The sequence below is a fragment of the Lactuca serriola genome, chromosome 8 (genome assembly GCF_051521515.1).
Source record: "Lactuca serriola cultivar US96UC23 chromosome 8, Lser_US96UC23_V15, whole genome shotgun sequence".
In the NCBI taxonomy this organism is placed as follows: domain Eukaryota; kingdom Viridiplantae; phylum Streptophyta; class Magnoliopsida; order Asterales; family Asteraceae; genus Lactuca; species Lactuca serriola.
In genome coordinates, this window is record NC_136415.1 from 96,588,799 (window position 1) to 96,610,134 (window position 21,336).

The 21,336-nt window shown below is 33.0% G+C and overlaps 4 protein-coding genes across 4 annotated transcripts; 3 read left to right on the forward strand and 1 right to left on the reverse strand.

Annotated features, from left to right (window-relative positions):
• Window positions 1-6,508: 6,508 nt before the first annotated feature.
• Window positions 6,509-8,991, forward strand: LOC145070257 (uncharacterized). Its single transcript, XM_079017194.1, has 3 exons — window positions 6,509-6,910; window positions 7,269-8,492; window positions 8,645-8,991. The coding sequence occupies exons 2-3, from the start codon at window positions 7,326-7,328 to the stop codon at window positions 8,666-8,668; spliced, it is 1,191 nt and encodes a 396-aa protein (XP_078873320.1). The 5' UTR covers window positions 6,509-6,910; window positions 7,269-7,325; the 3' UTR covers window positions 8,669-8,991.
• Window positions 8,992-12,153: 3,162 nt separating this feature from the next.
• Window positions 12,154-12,789, reverse strand: INH3 (inhibitor-3). The gene has a single exon (XM_079018212.1). It carries the CDS (start codon window positions 12,701-12,703, stop codon window positions 12,386-12,388), a length of 318 nt encoding a protein of 105 aa, XP_078874338.1. The 5' UTR covers window positions 12,704-12,789; the 3' UTR covers window positions 12,154-12,385.
• Window positions 12,790-13,661: 872 nt separating this feature from the next.
• On the forward strand, window positions 13,662-15,380 carry LOC145065661 (uncharacterized). Its single transcript, XM_079012695.1, has 2 exons — window positions 13,662-13,765; window positions 13,994-15,380. Exon 2 carries the CDS (start codon window positions 14,007-14,009, stop codon window positions 15,306-15,308), a length of 1,302 nt encoding a protein of 433 aa, XP_078868821.1. The 5' UTR covers window positions 13,662-13,765; window positions 13,994-14,006; the 3' UTR covers window positions 15,309-15,380.
• Window positions 15,381-17,239: 1,859 nt separating this feature from the next.
• Window positions 17,240-21,336, forward strand: LOC145065662 (uncharacterized). The gene is made up of 2 exons (XM_079012696.1): window positions 17,240-17,541; window positions 19,861-21,336. The coding sequence occupies exons 1-2, from the start codon at window positions 17,241-17,243 to the stop codon at window positions 21,111-21,113; spliced, it is 1,554 nt and encodes a 517-aa protein (XP_078868822.1). The 5' UTR covers window position 17,240; the 3' UTR covers window positions 21,114-21,336.

Genomic DNA, 21,336 nt, shown 5'->3' on the forward strand with positions numbered 1-21,336 from the left:
TCGGGCCGTGAAATTGGGGATGTCACATGTGGCGGCAGCCACCACCTCGTGGTGGTGGTGGTGGCTGTGTTTTTAGGCCAAATCAATGCCAAAGGTACTCCAACTAATAGTCCAAACGCACCTAAACGCAGACCACCACCGGAGATGGTGGCTAACAGTGGCAGAATAGCGACAGTGGGTGGCAGCCACCACCTCATGGTGGTGGTGGCGGGCCTTCGTTGGTTTCCAGCCGAGCAAACCCACACACACACACAAATACGATCTGAACACGTGAACACATCCAACTCAGCCACCTTGGGTGGCAGACGACGACCGAAAGCATAGGAATGGCGACCTAAGGCCACCGACGACCACAACCGACGTTCACGACATCATATTCACAGAAAACAACGAGAAAGAGAGAAGGTAGATTTGTGGTTGGACTTACCGAGTGCTTCCGGTGGCTCGCGACTCACGCATGACAAACACAACATGCCCCACAGTCCTCGGCAGTTCTTCTGTTGCCCATGACGTCTCCGGCAGTCGGGGTTGTTGCGGCGGTGATCATCGGCAAGGTAGCAGTCGGAAAGAGTGGCGGTCGGGCTCGGTGGTGCAACGACGGCTGAGAACGTCTTCAAAATGGTGGCAGATGTAGATGAGTACGCTAGGGTTAGGGTTACCGATGCTAACACTTGAAGCGGGAAGGAAAGGGTAGTCCGGGTCTAAACACGTGCTCTTTTCAAACATCCATTCGTTTGTACAAGTTTAGCCCATCCTTCGCCATAACTTTTCAACATAACCCCAATATATACCATTTAGCCCCTTAACCTCCAAATCTTATTCAATATAAGTCCAAAATTTTACAAAACACCCCCTGACTTCTAAAAATCTTCACAACATAAATCCTGAAATTACACGTTAATCCCCGAAAGTCTAAAATATATCATTTGGCTCCCCGAAACTAACACTCCGCTAAATATTATTGATTTGGCTATAAAATAATAGTAATAATTACATCCCATGGCTTTAGAGTTTATTATTTATTTAATTGATTTTAAACGGAATGTTATATCTCTGATGTTTAAATAATATATTCACCTTAATCGGTTTTGGAACAACTCGTTTGTTTGGTTTATTGTTTTAAAAATGGAAATTTTACTATAAATTTTGGGACGTTACAATTCAACTGGTAAGTATTCACTATACCTTAAACCTTTTTAAGTAATAATGCTTGTAATATGATTGTCACGTTGTATAACCAAAATACTTTTAGCACTTATTTAATTATATCTGGCTCGCACATAATGTTATATAGTATTTACAGTTAACATGTATCATATATAAACTATATTATCAACATAGAATACAAATAACAAACTTTCAGTATATATTTAATTCTTCAAGTATTCAATACTTATATTAAATCGTGTTCATGAAAGTAACTATGCAGTCACTTGATTAATGTGGAAGATCCACAAGAAAGTTAGCTCCTCGACGGATACTTCAGCCTTTCCCTTTTTATATGACATAAATATGAATATTACTACACTTTAGTATTCGTTCGTATTTATAAAGTTATATCAATTATTTCCGGATTATTCAATAATCCCAAGAAATACCGAGTTCTATCAAATAAGGAATAACCAAGTAAGATCATATTGGAGATAAGATCCGTTTGGTATACTAAGTATACTGTTTGGAAAATACACTTTAAACAATTCACTAGATCTAACCTAGACATCACTGTTGTAAGTAGATCGATCAGTATCATGAAAGGAATTACAGACAAATCTTATCTATAGGTTCATAATAACAACTATGAATATAATTATAAGTTACACTTAAAGTGTAGTAAGTGCAGCTTAACTTACAGAGTTTTCTAACAAAAGTTTGGAAAGTCGCGGGCAGAATTTCGACTCTGAATACTGCTTTTCTTCGGGATCTCGGAAGTCGCAACGCTTCGCTAAATTGATTGGAAGCTCAAAAATATCGAGCCTTGGGTATGGGAGAATTCTCCAGAGGATTTGGTGGAAAGGTTTTGAGAAATGGCTGATTTTTTAAACTATATATAGGTTGGAAACAAGGACCATCACGCCGTGGTCGGAGGTGCGCCGCATCACGGCGTGCTGGCTCCTCCAAGCTATTGCCACATGTCGTGCGTTCACTGGTGCTAGTCGCTGAGTCGATGAAGAGATTCGTCCGTCATTGGCCATGTGACGCGCTCTCGAGCCTCCACATCACTACTGACATGTAAAATCCTGAATCTTCAAAAAATCATAACTTTTGGATATAAGCTTTGTTTTCGACGTTCTTTATATCCTTAATTTCATATTGATGAGTACTACAACTTTCATTTAGATTTCGTCGGCTAATTCACATTCTATTTTTATTTTACAGTACATGAGGATTACACTGTAAAAAGTTTTGTGAAATTAATAACTTCTTCATACGAACTCCGTTTTTTATGTTATTTATGTCGACATATTTGTATTTACGAGGACATCAACTTTCGTTTAAATTGTTTTGTCTAACAAGGAACCGATCTTCATTTCACTTTTTATGACACACATTGTTGTATCGGGTTGAATGCGAAACTTTGAAAAATCGTAACTTATTTATATGAAAGCAGATTTAGGCATTATTCATACTCATGGAATCATCATCACGACCACTACAACTTTCGTTAAAACTATTTATCCTAAATAATCTTTTATTTAAAATGTTAATGTATCGTTCAACAATAAATTAAAAACAAGATTTTCTACAAATATTATATACGCATAATATTTGTTCACATAACGTGTATACGATAAATAAATATTTATATAACCTATAATGGGTATAACAATTATCATATTCGAGGATTTTAGTTATTCAATAAAATGAATACTTATAACTAAAATCACTTAATCGTTTAGCCCCAACATATGGGCATTACATACAGTATAATGCAGGTTTGAGCATATGACACACCATTGCCGCATTCTACATTGCAAAATATTGTAGTTATGAAACATGTTCGACTATAGTTGATCATCTTAACTCGTCTCTAATAAATTATGTTAAATTAGAACAAAGAAAGGCATAAACAAATGTGAAATACTTAAAACTCACAAAATACAATATTTGTTCTTTTAGGAATTAAACTTTAATTATTGTGTAAGTTTACCAAAAGCTCAACTCACACTAACTTATTATACGGCAACGAACTCTTATTTACAATGCAATGGGGTAGGGCCACCAGTCCACATAAAACCAGGCTGGTCGAGCAACCTGACCTTCCTGCCCGGAGCACAAGCATCTACCTAAGTGTCAAGCACTAAAGCAAGAATCACCCTATCATCATACATACCCTAAAGCATCTCCAGGAAACACAGGAAGAACAAGACTATTTTAATAGAAAAGGAGGCTCACCACCGTGACCTAAAGATTAATGTAAAACCCAAAAGAAGAAGCCAAGAACTGGTCAAATCCTTTGCTTTAACAACGAGCCTTCGGTGGAAGGTAAGGAGAAAACATTCTAAGCAATTCATATACACTTAAATCCTTAAACATGACTTCTAATATCAGGGGTCCGCCCTCGGTATGGATTTCTAACCTATACTTGTCACATATCATACAATGTGCTACTTGGCCTGCTCATTGGAGAAAGCCCTAAAAGAGTCTACCGCAAGCATCCGAGAAGCTACGTAGCAACATTGGTGTCATCCGTATATAACTATGCAAGAAAAAACACAATCAGCTCGGCCAGGAAACCAAACACCATTTAGCCCAATCAATTTAATCCCTGCCTTCACGCTGACCGCATTAACAACCAAGTAGACCTAGCAATGGAGCGGGTTTGGAGCGAATCGGCCTTGATCCAAACTCTTTTAACAAATTTCAAAATCCGATCCAAACCCGCTCCGTAACCCGCAAGGTTTTAAATAATCAGACCCATACCCTTATCCATCGAATCAACGAATATCCAAACCCGCCCCATAACCCAAAGGTTTTTTAAATAATCAAACACATTTTAATTGAATTTCAATCGGAATTAAAAATCACTATTGCAACAACTTTGAATTGATTTATGACTGTCGGTTGTAGTGATAGCGAATAACAATTGCCAAACTTTTTTCATGTTAAAAAATGATTTATTGAATTAGAAATGCATATGACGATTTCTTGATGAATATAAATTGAATGACATTATGATTCTTGATAGAAGTCTATAAGTTTAGAAACCGACTTATCGATTCCTATGTAAAATCGTTTTATTCTTTGGACTTTTTATTGGAATTAAAATTAAACGTTAAGAAGTATAAAATATAAATATATAATTCTAAAATTTATATGGGGCGGATTATAAATGGGGCGGATCGGTGATGATCCATACCCGACCCATTTAATAAAAGGGTTAGCGGGTATGGATCACTAACGAGTAAACGAATCAAAAACTACGCTCCAAACCCATATAATTCTTACGGATTTGGATCGGATCAGGTTCAAAACCCGCTCCATTGCCAAGTCTACAACCAAGGTCACTGAACCACAAGTACACATCACACCTTCACCCCAACCAAACACACTTATTGAGGCAGAAACAAGTGAACGAGCGACAGGACGAGCAAAGAAAGCCAGGAAGGATAATTCAATCACAATGGAAAACAGTCAGTGACTCGAATACAGCAGGTGCAAGCACACCCATAGAACCAACCAAACTTACAACGAAAAATAAGGAAGCGACAACACAATCATTGCCAACTTTGCTACAACAACACTTCGCTGGAAGCCTGATGGCCGACCACAACATACAACCATACACACCACTACCGCCACCTTTACCATTTACACATTACCAAGCCTACTGGTCGCCCTAATATCAACAACCGTACACCCTACAACCTACCTTAGTGGGACAACCAACATCTCAACAACCACCAAACACACAGATTGAGCGACACAAGAATAATGGCACCACTATCAGACGAGTTTTACAATCAGACAATTCACTACTGATCAGGGAATATAAATTACCAGCTGGAGCCAACATACCAGAGATCACAAAGTACGATGGGACCGGAGAACCCGATGACCATATAGAGAACTATAAATGGACGATGGACGCCTATTACCTTGATGAAAAATATTGGTGTATTTTCTTCCCAACTACCTTATTGGGAGCAGGACAACTATGGTACAAAAGCTTACCGGCAAAAAGCATACGTGATTTCAATCAATTACGAGAAGAACTCATTGACCATTTTGTACAACAAAGAAGGTACACGACAGACGTACAAGCTATCTTGGGATGTAGACAAGGAGAATGTGAATCTATCAGTGTCTTCTTTCAAAGATTCAACAAAGCCACGCTCAAAACCCCAAAGAAATCAGACAGCATGGTAATCACCACTTTTACATACGGTTTAAAATCATGAATAAGACTGTAATTTACTCTAAATAGTGTTATTTTGCCAAAAGTTAGATCAAAAGTGCTATATTATGTAAATCACATGGACTAAGATTGTAATTTACTCTAAATATTAAAATTAAGGAAACAAAATGCCTAATTTTTGTCAACAATCATAGCTCTCAAAAGCTAGGGCTCGAAACGTGTATCCACAAAGCTTAAAACGAAGCCTCGCTTTTAGCTTTGATCAAATCGATCATTGCTCTTCAAGGCAATTGTCATTTGTCTGCTGGCTCATTCGATACCGCCTGATCGATCCGCCACAACCACGTGACCAATCCATCCCGTGTGTTGTCGTTGGTCCCTCTGTCTTGTCTGTTTTCACTTTTGGTTTCATTCGACTTGATCAGCTGCCTTGCTTCGTATTTAGCTTGATTTTACAAGTCAAATGACTTCTATGGTTTTTCCTGTGACAAAAATATAAAGGTTTTCTTATCATTAACCCAATAAAATTATATCATAAAACAAAATATAAAAAGTAAAAACAATGATTTAGCATGTAAAAAAAGTTCACTCGTCAAAATCTTACCTTTAATTTGAACTTTAAAGCAAATTTTCGAAAAGGAACATATAGTTTTGGAAGAATTATATATTATAAATAAATCTCACATTTATTTCAAAAGATCTTTCTGCTTAAAGGATCATTATGTTGGAGGTGTGAACTGTGAAAGAAAAAGCATATGATCATATTTAAGCAGAACGGCCGGGAAATATGGGATCCAACGACTTCTTAAATCCTTTATTTTATTTTCTTCTACCACCCTTTCATTAATGTGGCCCCATGTGTCATAAAATCAAATAAATTGTATTTTAAAATACATTATAAAAGAACATCAACCAAGTTTCACGATCGATTAATATAAGTTATTTTAAGAAAATGTTAAAGAGGTCTAACCATCACAATCATACAATTAAATCCTACCGACTAATATTAATTATTTTATCTGGTATTATTAGATTTCATGATGTTAAAATTCAAAAAGCGGCATGTTTGAAAATATTAAACTTAATTAAAGCGATTATAGCCATAATAAATATGAATATAATGCTTAAATATGTATTTATATGTACTTCAATTATGACTACAGTTCAAAAGTCGTATTGAACACCCATATAGTTAGGCTCTGAGACTAACAAACAAATTTATTCATCCAAACAACCTAAACCCCAAAATCGGTATCTGTTTCTCGTTTCGATAAGACAAAACAGCAAACAGTTACGAGACGCATCGATTTGTTGGATTAATCTTGTGAATCACCTTCTTTTTCTTTTTCTTTTTGTATACTGTTTACTAGAATCGGTTTCTTCTTTACAATTTTGATCGGATTCCATGATCGGATCTTCCCCAGGGTTCTTATCTGAACATCTACTGATTCATTTTCAAATTTGAAGTATTGGACGTTGATGAGTCGCTGTGGCTTTCTGATCAACGAAGTGTTTGCGTGGATTTTACATTTGGATGTTCTTTGACGTGCAAAGGTAAACTATTTCGAATGCATACAAACTGTTTGTGGAAGTGTCTGTGAGAAGTTTTTGCATCTGTTCTTTCTCCTTTCTTATGTTTGGGTAAAATATATTTTGCCTTTTGGCGTTGTTCTTGAGTTGTTTTTTCATTATCTTTAATTAATAATTATGTTCTTGGACCTGGGCTGTTCGAGGTTCCTAATTCCCAGTCCAAAACACTTTCAAGTCGACTTTTCTAAACAAGGGCTTAAATCCGCATCTATATTCCATATAAAATCACAAGAAACCTTAAAAAAATAGTGGTAAATTTTTCAAGTCCTTCAACTACCCATATTTATACTAATAATATAAACCTTTCATGCTTATTTTGCAGAATCTTTGCTATATATTAGAGGCTTGATGTTATGGGATAGTGATTATCAATCTTAAAATGACAGAAAACAACACAGATTCAATAATGGCAATAGAAGAAACTGGCAAATCTTTAAAAGAAACTCTTCGTGCTCAACAACAACTCCTTCAAAAACTTTACAATGAATTAGATGTAGAAAGAGAAGCCTCTTCTTCAGCAGCTAGTGAAGCATTAGCAATGATTCTTCGTCTTCAAGGAGAAAAAGCTTCTGTAAAAATGGAGTCGGAGCACTACAAAAGATTAGCAGAAGAAAAAATGTGTCATGCAGAGGAATCGATTGAAATATTCGAAGAACAAATCCACCAAAAAGAAATGGAAATTGCTTCATTAGATTGTCAACTTCAAGCCTACAGATACAAGCTAGCAAGCTTAGGGTTTGAAGATATTGGAGCCAATGAAACAAGCCATGAAAGTCTGTTGAGAAGAAACTCTGCACCCCCAAAACTTCTGAGACTTGCTTATTTGAAAAGAAATCGATCCATAAGTCCAGATTCTGATATAATTTCAAGAACATTGGATGAAAATGAAGGGGAAGATGAAAGTTTAGAGAAACAAAGTTATTGGGATCAGATTCGAAAGTTGGATAAGATAGTTGAAGAGATGGCAGATGATGAATATGTCAGTTTAAGGGTTAAATCTTCAAAATCTTCATCAGGGTTATCTCAATTTAATGAATTAGATGAAAATCAAAGTGTCAAAAAGTTGGAAAATGATGAGATGCCTTCGGATACTTGTTCTTTAAGTGTGCATGATGTGTTTGAAGTCCCTGAAATTGTTTTAAACCATGAAAATGAGGTGAAAGATAATAATGGGAAATTGATCTTGGAAAGTGAAAATAAATTGGAAAAAGTGTTGATTTTTCCTGAAGAGGCTATAAAATCATACGAAAAAATGTTACTTTTGAAACAGAAAGAAAAGGAGGTTTTTTTGCCTAGAGAGAATATTGTTGTGGATTGCCAGATGGCGATTGATTTTCCTGTTGAAGGGTCATCTCAACAAGTGAAGAGAAGAGAAGATGAGATAGAAGATGAACAAGTTGGGATTACAGGAAAAGAAGAAGTGTTGAGATTGTTAAATGAGATAAATCAGAAATTGGATTCAATACAATTTGAGATCAGAAATGGGAAAAAGAAAAATGAAAAAATGTCTCAGAGCTATGACTTGCAAATGCTTCAACTTTCAGAGGTATTTTTATTATTATTATCTTTCACTTGTGTGTGTTTGGTTGATGGGAAGTTTGAGTTAATTACATTTTTGGTCCCTAAAAGCTTTGTCTTGCAATTTTGGTCTTTATTGGGAATAACTAATGAGTATGTTTTGTTGAAATATATGAACAGGCAATGCTGCACTTTTGGCTGTAATGTGATTTAACAATCTTCCTAATTGGTGATTTACCATGTAAGTGTTTATGTTTCTAACTACGAGGTTTGGTGTGTAAAGTGAGAGTGGTTCTTGTGATTTGATTGGTTGGTGGCTTTTTAGATTTGTTTGTACCTATGGCATATATACTTGTACATATCATATACTGTATTTTTGAAGTCGCAGTTGCAGTGAAAGTTGACTCAATAGTGGTGGAATTGTATTTTGAGATAACACTAAATGAATTCTTGCAGTGTAATTGTTGATTCTAGCTAAAAGATACTTGAAGTATAATTTTTATAGTTGGTATTATTTATTTATTTTATTTTTCTATTGTGTAAATAAATTACAACCCAAATTAGTTTGTTTTCATATGATTTGATTGGCACCTCTATTAGTGACTTCCAACCAACCTTTACACTATGTTCTCATGGTTTTTCGGGATAAAATGGGAGGCAAAGATAAAGAAAAAGAAGTAAAAAAGAAAGAAACAAAGAAAAAGTTTGTGATTTTGATTTTGTTGTATGTGGAAAAGGGGAGGAAGATTCTATGTTGTTTGTTCTTTTTAATCTTTACTTCTGATATTTGAAAAACAAAAGTGTGAATTTTTTTATAAAATTTGATTACAGTAATGTCATAGGCTTGGTCTGATTACATAATAATCAAAATTCTTTTTACAACTTGATTATATAAATAAAAAAATAAGACAACTTCAAAAATGGTCCCTATGGTTTCTGAAAATATCAAGTTTAGTCTCTAATTTCAAAAAACCTCACAGATGATCCATGTGGTTTCAAAACTTTTAACAATTTGTCCTTTCCGCTAACTCCGTTAGCTTTTGATCGTTAAGTGAAGGACATTTCTGTCATTTCACTATTATAGGGACCATTTATGAAGTTTTGCCTTATTTAAAAAAATAAAAAATATATAATTATTTAATATAGAAGGGTCATATCTCTCTCTCTCTCTCTCTCTCTCTCTCTCTCTCTCTCCTTTTTTATATTCAAAGAGATATTTCTTAGCTTTTTACCCTTCAATTTTTTACTTTTTCTTTTGTGTTTGGTGTTGGTGTCGGTGTTGTGTTTCTTCCTCTTCAACTCAACTTCCTGATCTCTCTCTCGACATCAGCCTTCCTAACACTTCCTCTTTGTCCTCTTCGATTCACAGTGATAATATTGATTTATCATCCAAATCAAATACTTTGCAACAACCTACTTACACTAACCTCTCCTTTACAAACCCATCAAGAAATCTTGCAACCAGTTTATTAGCTCAAAGAGATCAAGACAACCCACAAAATCCCTTCCTTCATCACCCTCATTATATCTATAATCAACACCCAAACAGCGGTAACCATCACCTTGAATCACTTGAGCCAAGGAGTTTCACTGCTTGATGTATCGGACTGCTTGAGATCCATTAAAGGGATTTCAGTATATCACAACCATATGTTTCCTTTTTTACCTAATTTGGATCATTCTAATTCTCTTGAGAAAGATGAAGCATTTTCCAGCACCAATGAAGTGGAAGTTTCTTCTAAAGCTAATGAAGTCGTCGAAAGTTCGGAAAACCTCGTCGAGGATAGCGCTGATTTGTTCGTCACTGAATTTTACCCTAGGGTTTACAGCGACAACAAACATCTCTTCTCTGTTGAAGCCACCATCTCTGCTAAAATCAAATTGCTGAAAAATTCTTCTCGCCTTCTTCGATCTACTCCATCTCGTTGTCATTTTCGTGGGTTAAATTAATAAAAACGAATTTTTTTACCAAATCGAAACGGGTTGGAAGTGGTTCAAGAGAGAAACAACCATAACCCAAAAAACTGAATCGATATTTGGGATTGAAACATGGGGCATTTATAATAAAATTCTTGGAAATTACATATGGAATCTAATTGGGTATTGAAAATTCAAATTTGCGCCTCAAGTCCATCTATGTAATCGTCTTGCCCTCTAAAATGGTAAAGAACATATGGCTTCATATTTTTGCAGATGAGAGAGATACAGAGATTTGAGACCCTTGCATATTAAATATTAAATATTATTATTATTATTATTATTATTATTATTATAAAAAACGTAAGCGAAAACCTCATAAATGGTCCCTGGGTAGTGAAATGACGAAAATGTCTCAATTTAACGGACAAATACTGACCAAACATTAAAAGTTTTGAAACCATAAGGACCATCTGTGATGTTTTTTGAAATTAAAGACTAAACTTGATATTTTCAAAAACCATAGGGACCATTTTTGAAGTTTTGTCAAAAAATAATTTATATTTATTGTCATAGGCTTGGTATGGTTACATAATAATTCAAAAATAAAATCATTTACATACCCGATTTCATTTATTTGACCCCAAACCATTTACATTTTCATAACATTTATAATTTTATTATCAATATATGCACTTTCAAAATAACATTTGAATATTATATGTGGTAATAAGAATACGAAGTTTGTTATGTTACATCTTAATCCATAATACTAACATAAGATACATAATAACTCAAAAATAAAATCACAAAGTTGAGACCCTCACCCCCTACGTATCATTCTCCAATCTCCAAGTCGATAAGAAATTGGAATTCTAAAAAATTTCCCAGTCATATTTTAGATGAGATTGTGATCACTTTTAGTGAGATAATGGAAATTCCAATGGGTAAATTTTAGCAGATTAAGATCATAAACTGGTATACTTTTTTTTTCCTTATTTTATACATTATTTTTTATTCAAAATGACTATCTGTACTGATTTTATCTTATCGGTCAAGATCATAATATTACCCAACTAGCTGACCTAAAAGCTGGTTTTGAATATAAAAAAGACAAATTGCAAAAAATAGCAACGTAGTTTGCCTGTTCCATCAATATGCACTATATTTTAATTTTCACCTATGATTTATTAAATTGATTTTAATTTTCTAGCTTGGGCAAATATGAAACGTGAGACCTATACATATAATTACATGGCATGGGTTATTCCACTTCATCTGCCACGCAAGCATTAACAAATAAGCAAAATTCTTCTGGTTGAAAAATGCAATAATCCATAGAAAATTACAAATACATTGCTATTACAGTTAACATTATAGTGCAAAAGTATGTTTATTTCCTTAACATTATTCTCATTTTTGTCCTGCTTATAATCCATCGTTTGTCTTACTACTATAGTAGTATTTACAGTCTCTACAGGGCTTCAAATTCAGTGTATTGCAGATTAAGATTAAGCAATATCATAAATCTAAACAAAATTCGATACCAAGTAATCAAATTATCATCAATAAGAACATCATATACCCACATTCTTCCAAATATAACAACTTATAGAGGCAATTGAAATCATCACATTCATATCCGCTTACATACAACAAAACCTAAATCAGAGATAATATGCTGTAACATCACACAAATCCAACTCCATATGATATAAATGTTAGGAAAGGCTTCTAGGATACCAATTCGTAAAAAACAGTAGAATCGAGCATCTAGAAATCAAAATTCATTCAACAGCCACATAGAATACAAAATCCAATCAATATGCTGGAACATCACACAAATCCAACTCCAATACGTAATCAGATCTAGAGCATCCGACTCGATATATTGGAATCATGTTTAGGTTTCTATATACACAAAATTTTCCCGAGAAGTTTTAGCCCTCGCAAAAACCCATAGATTTTACAAACTGTATAGTATCAAAAGCGGATAGAAATAACCTAGCTCGTCGATGCTCCGTCGTCATCCTTCTTCGATCCGCTGCAATCATGGTCATGATGATGATCGTGACAATCCTCGTCGTCGCTGGAATCTTCATCGAAAGGTTTTTGTTTATGGAAGATGCAACATTTTTTTGAGCTCTTCTTTTGGAGAAACTCGTTATCGACGGTGCCTTCTTTCCATGTCACCTTCTTCTTCCTTGGATTGAGCGTCAATGTTAGGGTTGTTGTCTGCGGCGGAGATGGGTTCTCTAAGGTTATGGTAGTGGTGGTCGTTGCCATTGAAGACGTTGCCAATTGCCTTGCAGGTCTCGCCATTTTCGCCTTCTTGAAATTTCTAGGGCTTTACGGGTGTGAATGATTTAATTTGGGGAAAGCGTCTATATATACGTGTCTATATATACGTGTGTGTGCTCTGCAAATTCAATAGTTTAGCCATACGCTGTCATATTCGACTTTTCTTTGTGCGCCTCCTCCTCTTTAAAACTCTTTTTCTATTAGGGACATAAAAATCCTTAAAGTTTGTAAGTTTTTATCTGTTTTATTCTTTTTGTGGATTTTAAATTCATTAAAATTAGATGTTTGTAACTTTCTTTTTTCCAATTTTAGCTTCTGGTTTATTAACGCTCTTATGTTTCACATAATTGTTTGATTTTATCTATTTTTTATTCATAAAAACTCTTAAGTTTGGTTTTTATTTCATTAAAACCCTTAAATTTGACAGAAATTTTTAATTTTATTGGATATATTTGCAAAATGGTAAAATTAAAAAAATTATAAATTTGAAACATTAGTAGACCTAAAATACACCTTTACATAAAAACCCATAAAACTTAGTCACTTAAGGATTTTTATGGCATTTTTCAAACTCTTTTCATAATAGTCCAACATGGTCTAGTTATTATAATTCCACCACCAAAGTTTCGTACTAATATTACAGAGCGGAGTTATTTAGGGCTGGTTGTTTGAGTAAACAATTAGTATCAAGCTTGAAAACTAAAATAAGCTAATAAAAAGAAGTATGGTGGTATTAAAATATATTTAAATAAATTTATATCTATTTATAAAAATCAATTTTGTTACACTAATTTTTTTTTTTTTTTCAATTTTATTATTTTTACCATAAAATTGAAAAAGAGAATTTTATTAACCAAATCAAATCTATAAAATTCATTATTGATATTCAAATTAAAGGTGTGTTTGGTAAATATTTTTTGAGAGATTTTAATTTTTATTATAGAAAAAATCGAATTAAAAAAATATATGAACCCCGCCCTCCATGTGTACATTGGTGAAATCCGGATTAGGGTTTCTGTGTTTTTTTTTTTTTTTCAGGGACAATTTATAGTGAAGGGACCGAATCTTCTTGATTGACCTCCGGTGAGTTCAAACATCTGATCTTAACCCCAAATTGATGATTGCATCCATTCAATTTACTTATAGCAACTCGTTTTGTGGAACCCTAAAGTTCGAAATCAATCAGAATTTGATCACCTAGTTAATTTGCTTTCATTCGTGTTGGAAATAAAATCAACAAGTCAAGTCCTTTTTTGGCGGAGACTAATGCAAGATCCTAAATTTAATTAAAAAATTTCATGGGGCTTTTAGGGTTCTAGGCGCAATGGTTGAAGAAGCAAAAAAGAGATGCGAGGCTGTGATTAGTACACTAGAAACCTTATCCTTGAATCCATCCTGCAAGCATACTCTCCTCAGATTGATCCAATCAGAGCTCTCTTTCCTCTCTCGCGTTTCATCAAATGACTTCACTCCAAATTCCGACCCATCGATTTCTGTCAACATCGGCCATTTTGAAGCAGTAGTTCACGTCCTTCAACATCCAGACATATCTGGTGTGACACGCGTCTGCAAAACAATCAAATTCCAACCCAGAAGACACAACGAGCTTCATAAAGGTGCGCATGTTGATATAGTTTGCACTTTCAATGGAAACCCAGTTTGGTTTATTGTATCCGATAGGAACCCAAAGTATATATCATGGAACACCCATCAAGAATCTTTAAAAAACAAAGGTTTACAGGCTAAAATCCATCTTCTTCTTGAAGCAGCTCACACCTCTGTAGCATTAAAACCTACTTCCATAATCTTTTTCTTCTCAAACGGACTTGACAGATTCACACTCGATAATTTTCTTAACGAATTTCAACCCGTTGACATGGGATCAACATTTTCGAATTTTGACATTAATTTCTCCAAAGAACTAGAAGATGGATGGATAGATGTTCTTTCAAGATCATATCAGTATGCATCTGTTCTTGAAATAAAGCTCGATTCTCCACCTGTCATAAAGGAGCCTTTTGTAACTAACCCTTTGGTAAAACCTAGTGATGTCAAATTTGAAGGCTCTTTTGGCGATCTTGTTTCACAAATGAGTTCACCAGATAATGAAAATTACATAAACTTTGATACAACAGCTTTGATTGCTGTTGTATCGGGTATCAGCAATGGTGGAACACAAAAGCTTTTGGATACACCTGAAGCGGAGTTAAGATCCCGGTTTAAAGGGAACACGGAGTTTGTGATCTCCCAGGTTATGTCTGAGATTAAGGATCCGATACATGTGGATATAGGGAAGGTTATGTTTGGGAGAAAAGGTATTGTATGCGAGAGTGTTTTTGAGGAGTTTAAGGATTTGGTTTTGATGTGTGGAGGAGTAAATGAGAAGTTAAGGGCAGGTGATTTGTTAAAACACGTGGTGGTTGTTAAAGATAGTCCTTCAACACGAATGATGAGTCTTCCAACCACTAGAAAACTGGCATTGAAGAATAAGATTGTTTTTGGGACAGGAGATTATTGGCATGCTCCAACATTAACTGCTAACATGGGATTTGTTAGAGCTGTTTCACAAACAGGAATGTCTCTTTTTACCTTCGAGCATAGACCACGTGCTCTCACAGGGGATTGATTTGTTTTGGTAATTATTTTTCTTGTAAGTTTTCTAAGTTGTTAATGAAATATGTGAGAGAGTATTTGTTTGTGTGTGTCTGTTACTAAAGATTTGTTTACTGTTTAGAACTGGTAAAAAAAAAAAAACTACAGTTTTTATAACATCTCCCAAAGCAGTTATCATGATATTGCTATAATTTGGTACTTTTTTAAAAAAAATGTGGTAACAGAAACAATTAATGAAACTAGGATGCCACATAGTTAAATTTATGTTACTACTTTATATACATTTAACGCTGAATAAAATGAAATAGTATTTCAAATTTACATCAAACTCATGTTGACCATACATAGCCATCTTTGTGATTAGTGGTCATCTTCTTGCTCTTGTAAAATCCTTCTTAAAGTACACATTTTTGCGTATTTTTCTGTTTCTATCAAATGCATCCCTCTAGATCTTTTAAATATGTATTTTTTTTTCTTTATTTGCTTACTTCATTACAATTTTGTATACTTTTTTTTCTGTATGTCCTTCCGTTGATGCAGTTAGTTGTTTCCTCGACTCCATTATAAGTACTGTTTTTAAAAAGTTATTCTTAAAACAGTAAGGGGGAATATTACAAGTGTTATTTGCTTTGGATTCAATCTAAGAATGGAATTAGGATGACTTTCTATTGCAGCATGAAAGTTGAGATTTCTTGATAAACAGCAAGTTCCTTACGTGTAACCTAACATATTCTTATTCATTCCTTTATAAGGAGTAAGGACCAGTTAATATCGCGTCTTTATTGCCCAAACATTAGTCCCCTTCCAACTTTTGTATCCACTGTGCTGCTTTAAGGTACAAGTTTCATCTCAATACAACATGTAAGGCTTTTTCTATTTCATTTTTGAGTTTTTATTATATATGTGGAAATACTGAAAAACATAAAGAAGTAGGATTTAATCATGTTATATGCTTTTTCAATTCTATTATTGTTCATTAGAACGGTGGTGTGATATTTAGTTGTGGATTTTAAAATGGTTCACAAAGATTGAGTTGAAATCACCAAGTAAAAGGATATATGTTTTGTTGTGTATCCTGTATCCATGATATCTGATAAGCAGAAGGAAATTGATCATGAGTTTGCCTTTGATCATAAAATCTTGTTTGGAAAAAAACCAAGCTAATTAAGACGAGCATTTGTCTGCATGATTTATATGTCGTATTCAGATTTATTTAGATGTTGAAACCATGAACTTCACTTAATGTGCAAGTTGAGATCGAACCTTGATCTCATGGTTTCTACTTGATAAACTTAATTAAGAGTGTAAGATATTTCTACGCACGATTGACCAATGATTTTTTTTTTTGTTTTCTTATGAGGGCATAGATATTCACGTTTCTAGCTGCATCCATTTGTGTAGCTAGACATTTCATCGATATCTGAAATGGAGCAACTTGTGCACTTCAGTCACAATCATCCACTCAACCTTGTCCAACTACAGCCAAACCACAATGAAGAGGAAGAGGAAGAGGAAGATGTAGATGACTTTGTGGTTGAAGACCACCATGTTGGCCAATGCAACATGTGTGAGGAAGACATCTATTCATTTCATTTGTGTTACTACACCTGCAAGAATTGCAACTACTCTTTACACAAATTTTGTGCAGAAATCCCCAAAACCCTACAAGACCACCCATTACATGATCCTAACCACAACCTTACCTTGTCCAAGATATTTCAAGATAGACGTCGTTATTTTCTTTATGAACCAGAATGGACATGTGGTGTTTGCAATCGTAAACGGAAGAACATGTTCAATTACCATTGTTCCATTTGCAAATTCAATATGGACATAATTTGTGCTACCATGTCTCAACAAAAGATAGACCACCCTAGCCACCATCACCAACTGCAACGTAACCCAAAGAAATTGGTATCTATTTGCAATGCATGTGGTCGTGAACATGAAGGGACTTTCCTACCACTGCACCACTTGTTATTGGTTTTGGATCCATCAGGATTGTGCTTTGTCGCCTACCAAATTACTTATCCAACAACCTACTAATCACACTTTCACTCATTCTCATCCACTTACCCTTACATATTCCTTTCCCGCCACTGATCAAGAAGTTAAGTTCTATCCCAGATGTAGAAATTGTGATACACGCTTCTATATTTACTTTTGGGTTTACAAGTGTGATAAATGTCGATACTATGTCCACATTCACTGTGCAACTTCAAAGTACGTCCAGTTTTTGCGCCCAGGTAATATATATATATATATATATATATATATATATATATATATATATATATATATATATATATATATATATATATATTCGTTTTCTAATAAAAAAAAAATTTATTCTTTATTTTGCCATGTGTAACCCTATTAGGTCTCCTAATTAATTTCATGTCATTTATCTAACATATTGATTCTTTATTTCAAAATTTTCCTCTAACTACATTAAATTAATAGCATAAGAATAAAAATTAAAATAAAGTTAATAAATCATGTATTTATTTAAATCAACTATAATAATTTTATATAACTAAAAAAACATCTCTTAATTAATACTTTATTTAAAATAATTGATTAATAATTTTGAGTTTTTACTATGAAAGTTATATATATATATATATATATATATATATATATATATATATATATAGGTCCCGATACAATAAAAACCCAAAAATTGGTAAGAATCGTAAGGACTATTCTCCACCAATGATTTCGTTAAGGACACAAACGTTAAACTCATTTCCTTGGTCGTGTCACGTTCGCACGCGACGCATGTTCATGGAACGTAATACAATTTTGAGGGAATAATCATGTGCGACGAACGTCCATAGAACGTCATTTAAATAAGTTTTTTTTTGTTATTTTATTTTATTTTTCATTAAAAAAAATCAAATAGATAGGCTTGGTTTTAACGTTTTTTTCCATTTTAAAAAAAATTATTTTGTTTTTTTGTTTTTTTGTTTTTTTTATATTTTTACTACATACTTGAAGACAATAGAATTTTTTTCTTGATGAATTTTGATAGCTAAGATTTATTAAGCTAAAAATAAACAAGTCTAGGAAAACATGGGTTTATTTACCTAATTATCATAAAAAAAAGTAGGGACCATTTTTTAAGTTGGGTGAGTAGAAAAATAATAGAATACTAGGTGTATGATCCATATATTACATATGTTAATTAATAAAAAAAAATTAAATATAAAGGTCTAAATATCAAAGAATTTTGGATTTATAAGATAATAAGAAAAATAATAAATTATTAAAATTGATTTTTTTATTTTTTAAATTTAAATAAACCTTCATTTATTAGAGTAGATGAGGTATTCTCGTCAGAACGTGCCACATGCGCCTAATTCTCCCCACATGTGACACGTGTCGCCTCCAGGGAAGGTGGGTATTTTTCAATTTTCAACAACTTTTTTTTTTGTCAATATTTTTTTTTGTTAAAATAAAAATGTGAAAAAACCAAAATTATTAAAATTTAATTTCTACAAAATAAGCACAATAATGAAAATCTGGAAGGAAAAAAAAAGTTAATTTTTATTTTTCATACAAAAAAACTTGAAAAAAATTCTTCAAAAAAAAATTAAAAAAATATTTCTACTTATTATAGTAGCGACTTTGTAAAAAGAATTTAAAAAAAATAAGTTTTTTAAGTATTTATATTTTGATTTTAAGAAATATTTGTTTTTATAAAATATAACGTAAATTTATTTTTTATTCAAATTCAAAAAAATAAATGATAGAGTTCTTCATAATACCATTTTTGTAAGTTTGTAACTATTTTTTTCCAAAAATACTATTGTTAAATATACAAACGATTTATTTAAATGTTTCTAACTTTTTATGAAAAATAAGACTTGATATTTTATATTATGAACTTGTTGAAATGAAATTTTAAAAAATAAGACACCGAACTTAATTTTAAAACATTATATATATATATATATATATATATATATATATATATATATATATATATATATATATATATATATATATATATATATAAAAGAAAATATTAAACATAATATAATACAAAATAAGACAATTTAAAATATTTACGAATCAAAAAAAGTTATTATTCAATATGTTTATAATCTTTAATTTATTACTATCTAAAAAACAGTTTTGATTCAAATATTTTATAATCTTTAATTATATATCTTTTATAATTCAAAATATATAATGATCCAAAATTTGTTGTAAACAAAAATTTATTTATTGAATATATTATTGATACAAAATAATGTGTTTAAAAATGATATGATCCAAAATACTATAATTTAAAATTATTTGATCTAAAATTTTATAATCCAAAATTTTAGGATTCAAAAATAATATAACCTACAACTATTAGTAACTTCATAGTAAATATATTTAAAAAAAGTAAAAATAATAAAAAACAAAGAAATGAAAAAAATAAAAAAGTAAAACTGAGTGTATATATATATATATATATATATATATATATATATATATATATATATATATATATATGTTCTCAAAGATTTATTGGTCTTAGATAAAATTTCAGTATTTGTTTTATTTATCAGGTCGTGGAAAGATTTGTAAAAATTTCAAAAATGATGACCATCCTAATCTTCTACGTTGTCCATTTCCTGATGAAAGTTACAACCTTGTCAAGCACCATTTTATCAAGAATCACAAGGACTTTGTAGTACTTGAGGAAAACAACCATGGTGAACCGCTCAACCATGATACCCATAATCACCCACTGGTTCTTGTAGACAAGCAAACATCACTCAATAAGAATTCGATTTTACTTCACAACCCCTTGAAGAAAATTCAACTATTATGTAATGGATGTGTGAAACCAATCACAGAAATACCATTTTACAAGTGTTTAGAAGATGTTCTAGATTGTGGGTTTGTTCTTCATAAGTGGTGTGCTAGGCTACCCCCTAAAATAGAAGACCACCCTGGCCATCCAAGCCATACACTTTTTCTCATGCCAAACAATATTACTACTACCGAAATGGTTCGTGTTTTTGAGTGTAAAATTTGCATGTTACCTTCCAATGGTTTTTCGTATGGATGTAGGACTTGTGAGTATTATGTAGATGTCAATTGTGCATTCCTACCCAAAGAAATCACGCATGAAGCTCACCCTGACCATCTGCTCTCTAGAATAGATGCTTCATCAACATCCAGTCTATCGAAAACAGCATGCAATGGATGTGGTTGTTACCTAACAAATTGCATCGCATTCTGTTGCCATTCTTGCAATTTCTACTTGGATACAGAGTGTGCTTTTATGTTGCCTGGATTGATTAGGCACAAGTACGATAAGCATCCATTGACCCTAAGATACAATCCAGTCGAGAACCATCCTGGCGACTACTTTTGTGAAATTTGTGAGGAAGAATTTAACCCAGAATCTTGGTTCTATCATTGTGGTTCTAGTGTCCAGTCTATGCATACTGCATGTGCACCCTTAATCATTCAGTGTGAGCAGGCTGTATATACCCGCTATAAGATATCTATTTTCTATTTCGCTAATGTCAAGTTTGGAGGGACGTTTAAGATAAAAGATCACCCACATCGTCTAACATTTACTCAAGGGATCGAGTGCCATGGTCGATGCAATCACTGTGGTGAAGAGTTGCAGTACAGGATGATCTTTAATTGCTTGAAATGCAAGTACGCAGTTCATTATGAATGTCGTCAACCAGCCAATAGACGAAACAAGCGATTCCCAAAACTTTTTTCATATTTCAAAATGAAGAAGCGACAACCTACATTATCAAAGCATATTAAAAACGAGGACCAATCATTGTTGACTTAATCCAGATATTTGAGCTTTTTTATTTAATTATTATTGCAGAAAGTATTTGTTTTATTAGAGTTTTGAATAAATCATATGCCATGTTGGCTATAGTACCGAGTCAGTTTCCTTATTTCTTGCATTTGTTTTAGTTTAAAATGGCAAAGTGTACGTTGATGGTATCGTCCCATCTTGTTCTTATTGTTTTACTGTGAAAGTGAATAAAGGTGCAGCCTTTTTTTTG

Bases quoted from the DNA above. Each gene is read 5' to 3' on its own strand.
- LOC145070257 (XM_079017194.1), top strand. From the start codon at position 7,326: ATGACAGAAAACAACACAGATTCAATAATGGCAATAGAAGAAACTGGC. The intron at 8,493-8,644 runs GTATTTTTATTA...ATATATGAACAG, and splicing joins AAATGCTTCAACTTTCAGAG to GCAATGCTGCACTTTTGGCT.
- INH3 (XM_079018212.1), bottom strand. From the start codon at position 12,703: ATGGCGAGACCTGCAAGGCAATTGGCAACGTCTTCAATGGCAACGACC.
- LOC145065661 (XM_079012695.1), top strand. From the start codon at position 14,007: ATGGTTGAAGAAGCAAAAAAGAGATGCGAGGCTGTGATTAGTACACTA.
- LOC145065662 (XM_079012696.1), top strand. From the start codon at position 17,241: ATGAAGGGACTTTCCTACCACTGCACCACTTGTTATTGGTTTTGGATC. The intron at 17,542-19,860 runs GTAATATATATA...TTTATTTATCAG, and splicing joins CGTCCAGTTTTTGCGCCCAG to GTCGTGGAAAGATTTGTAAA.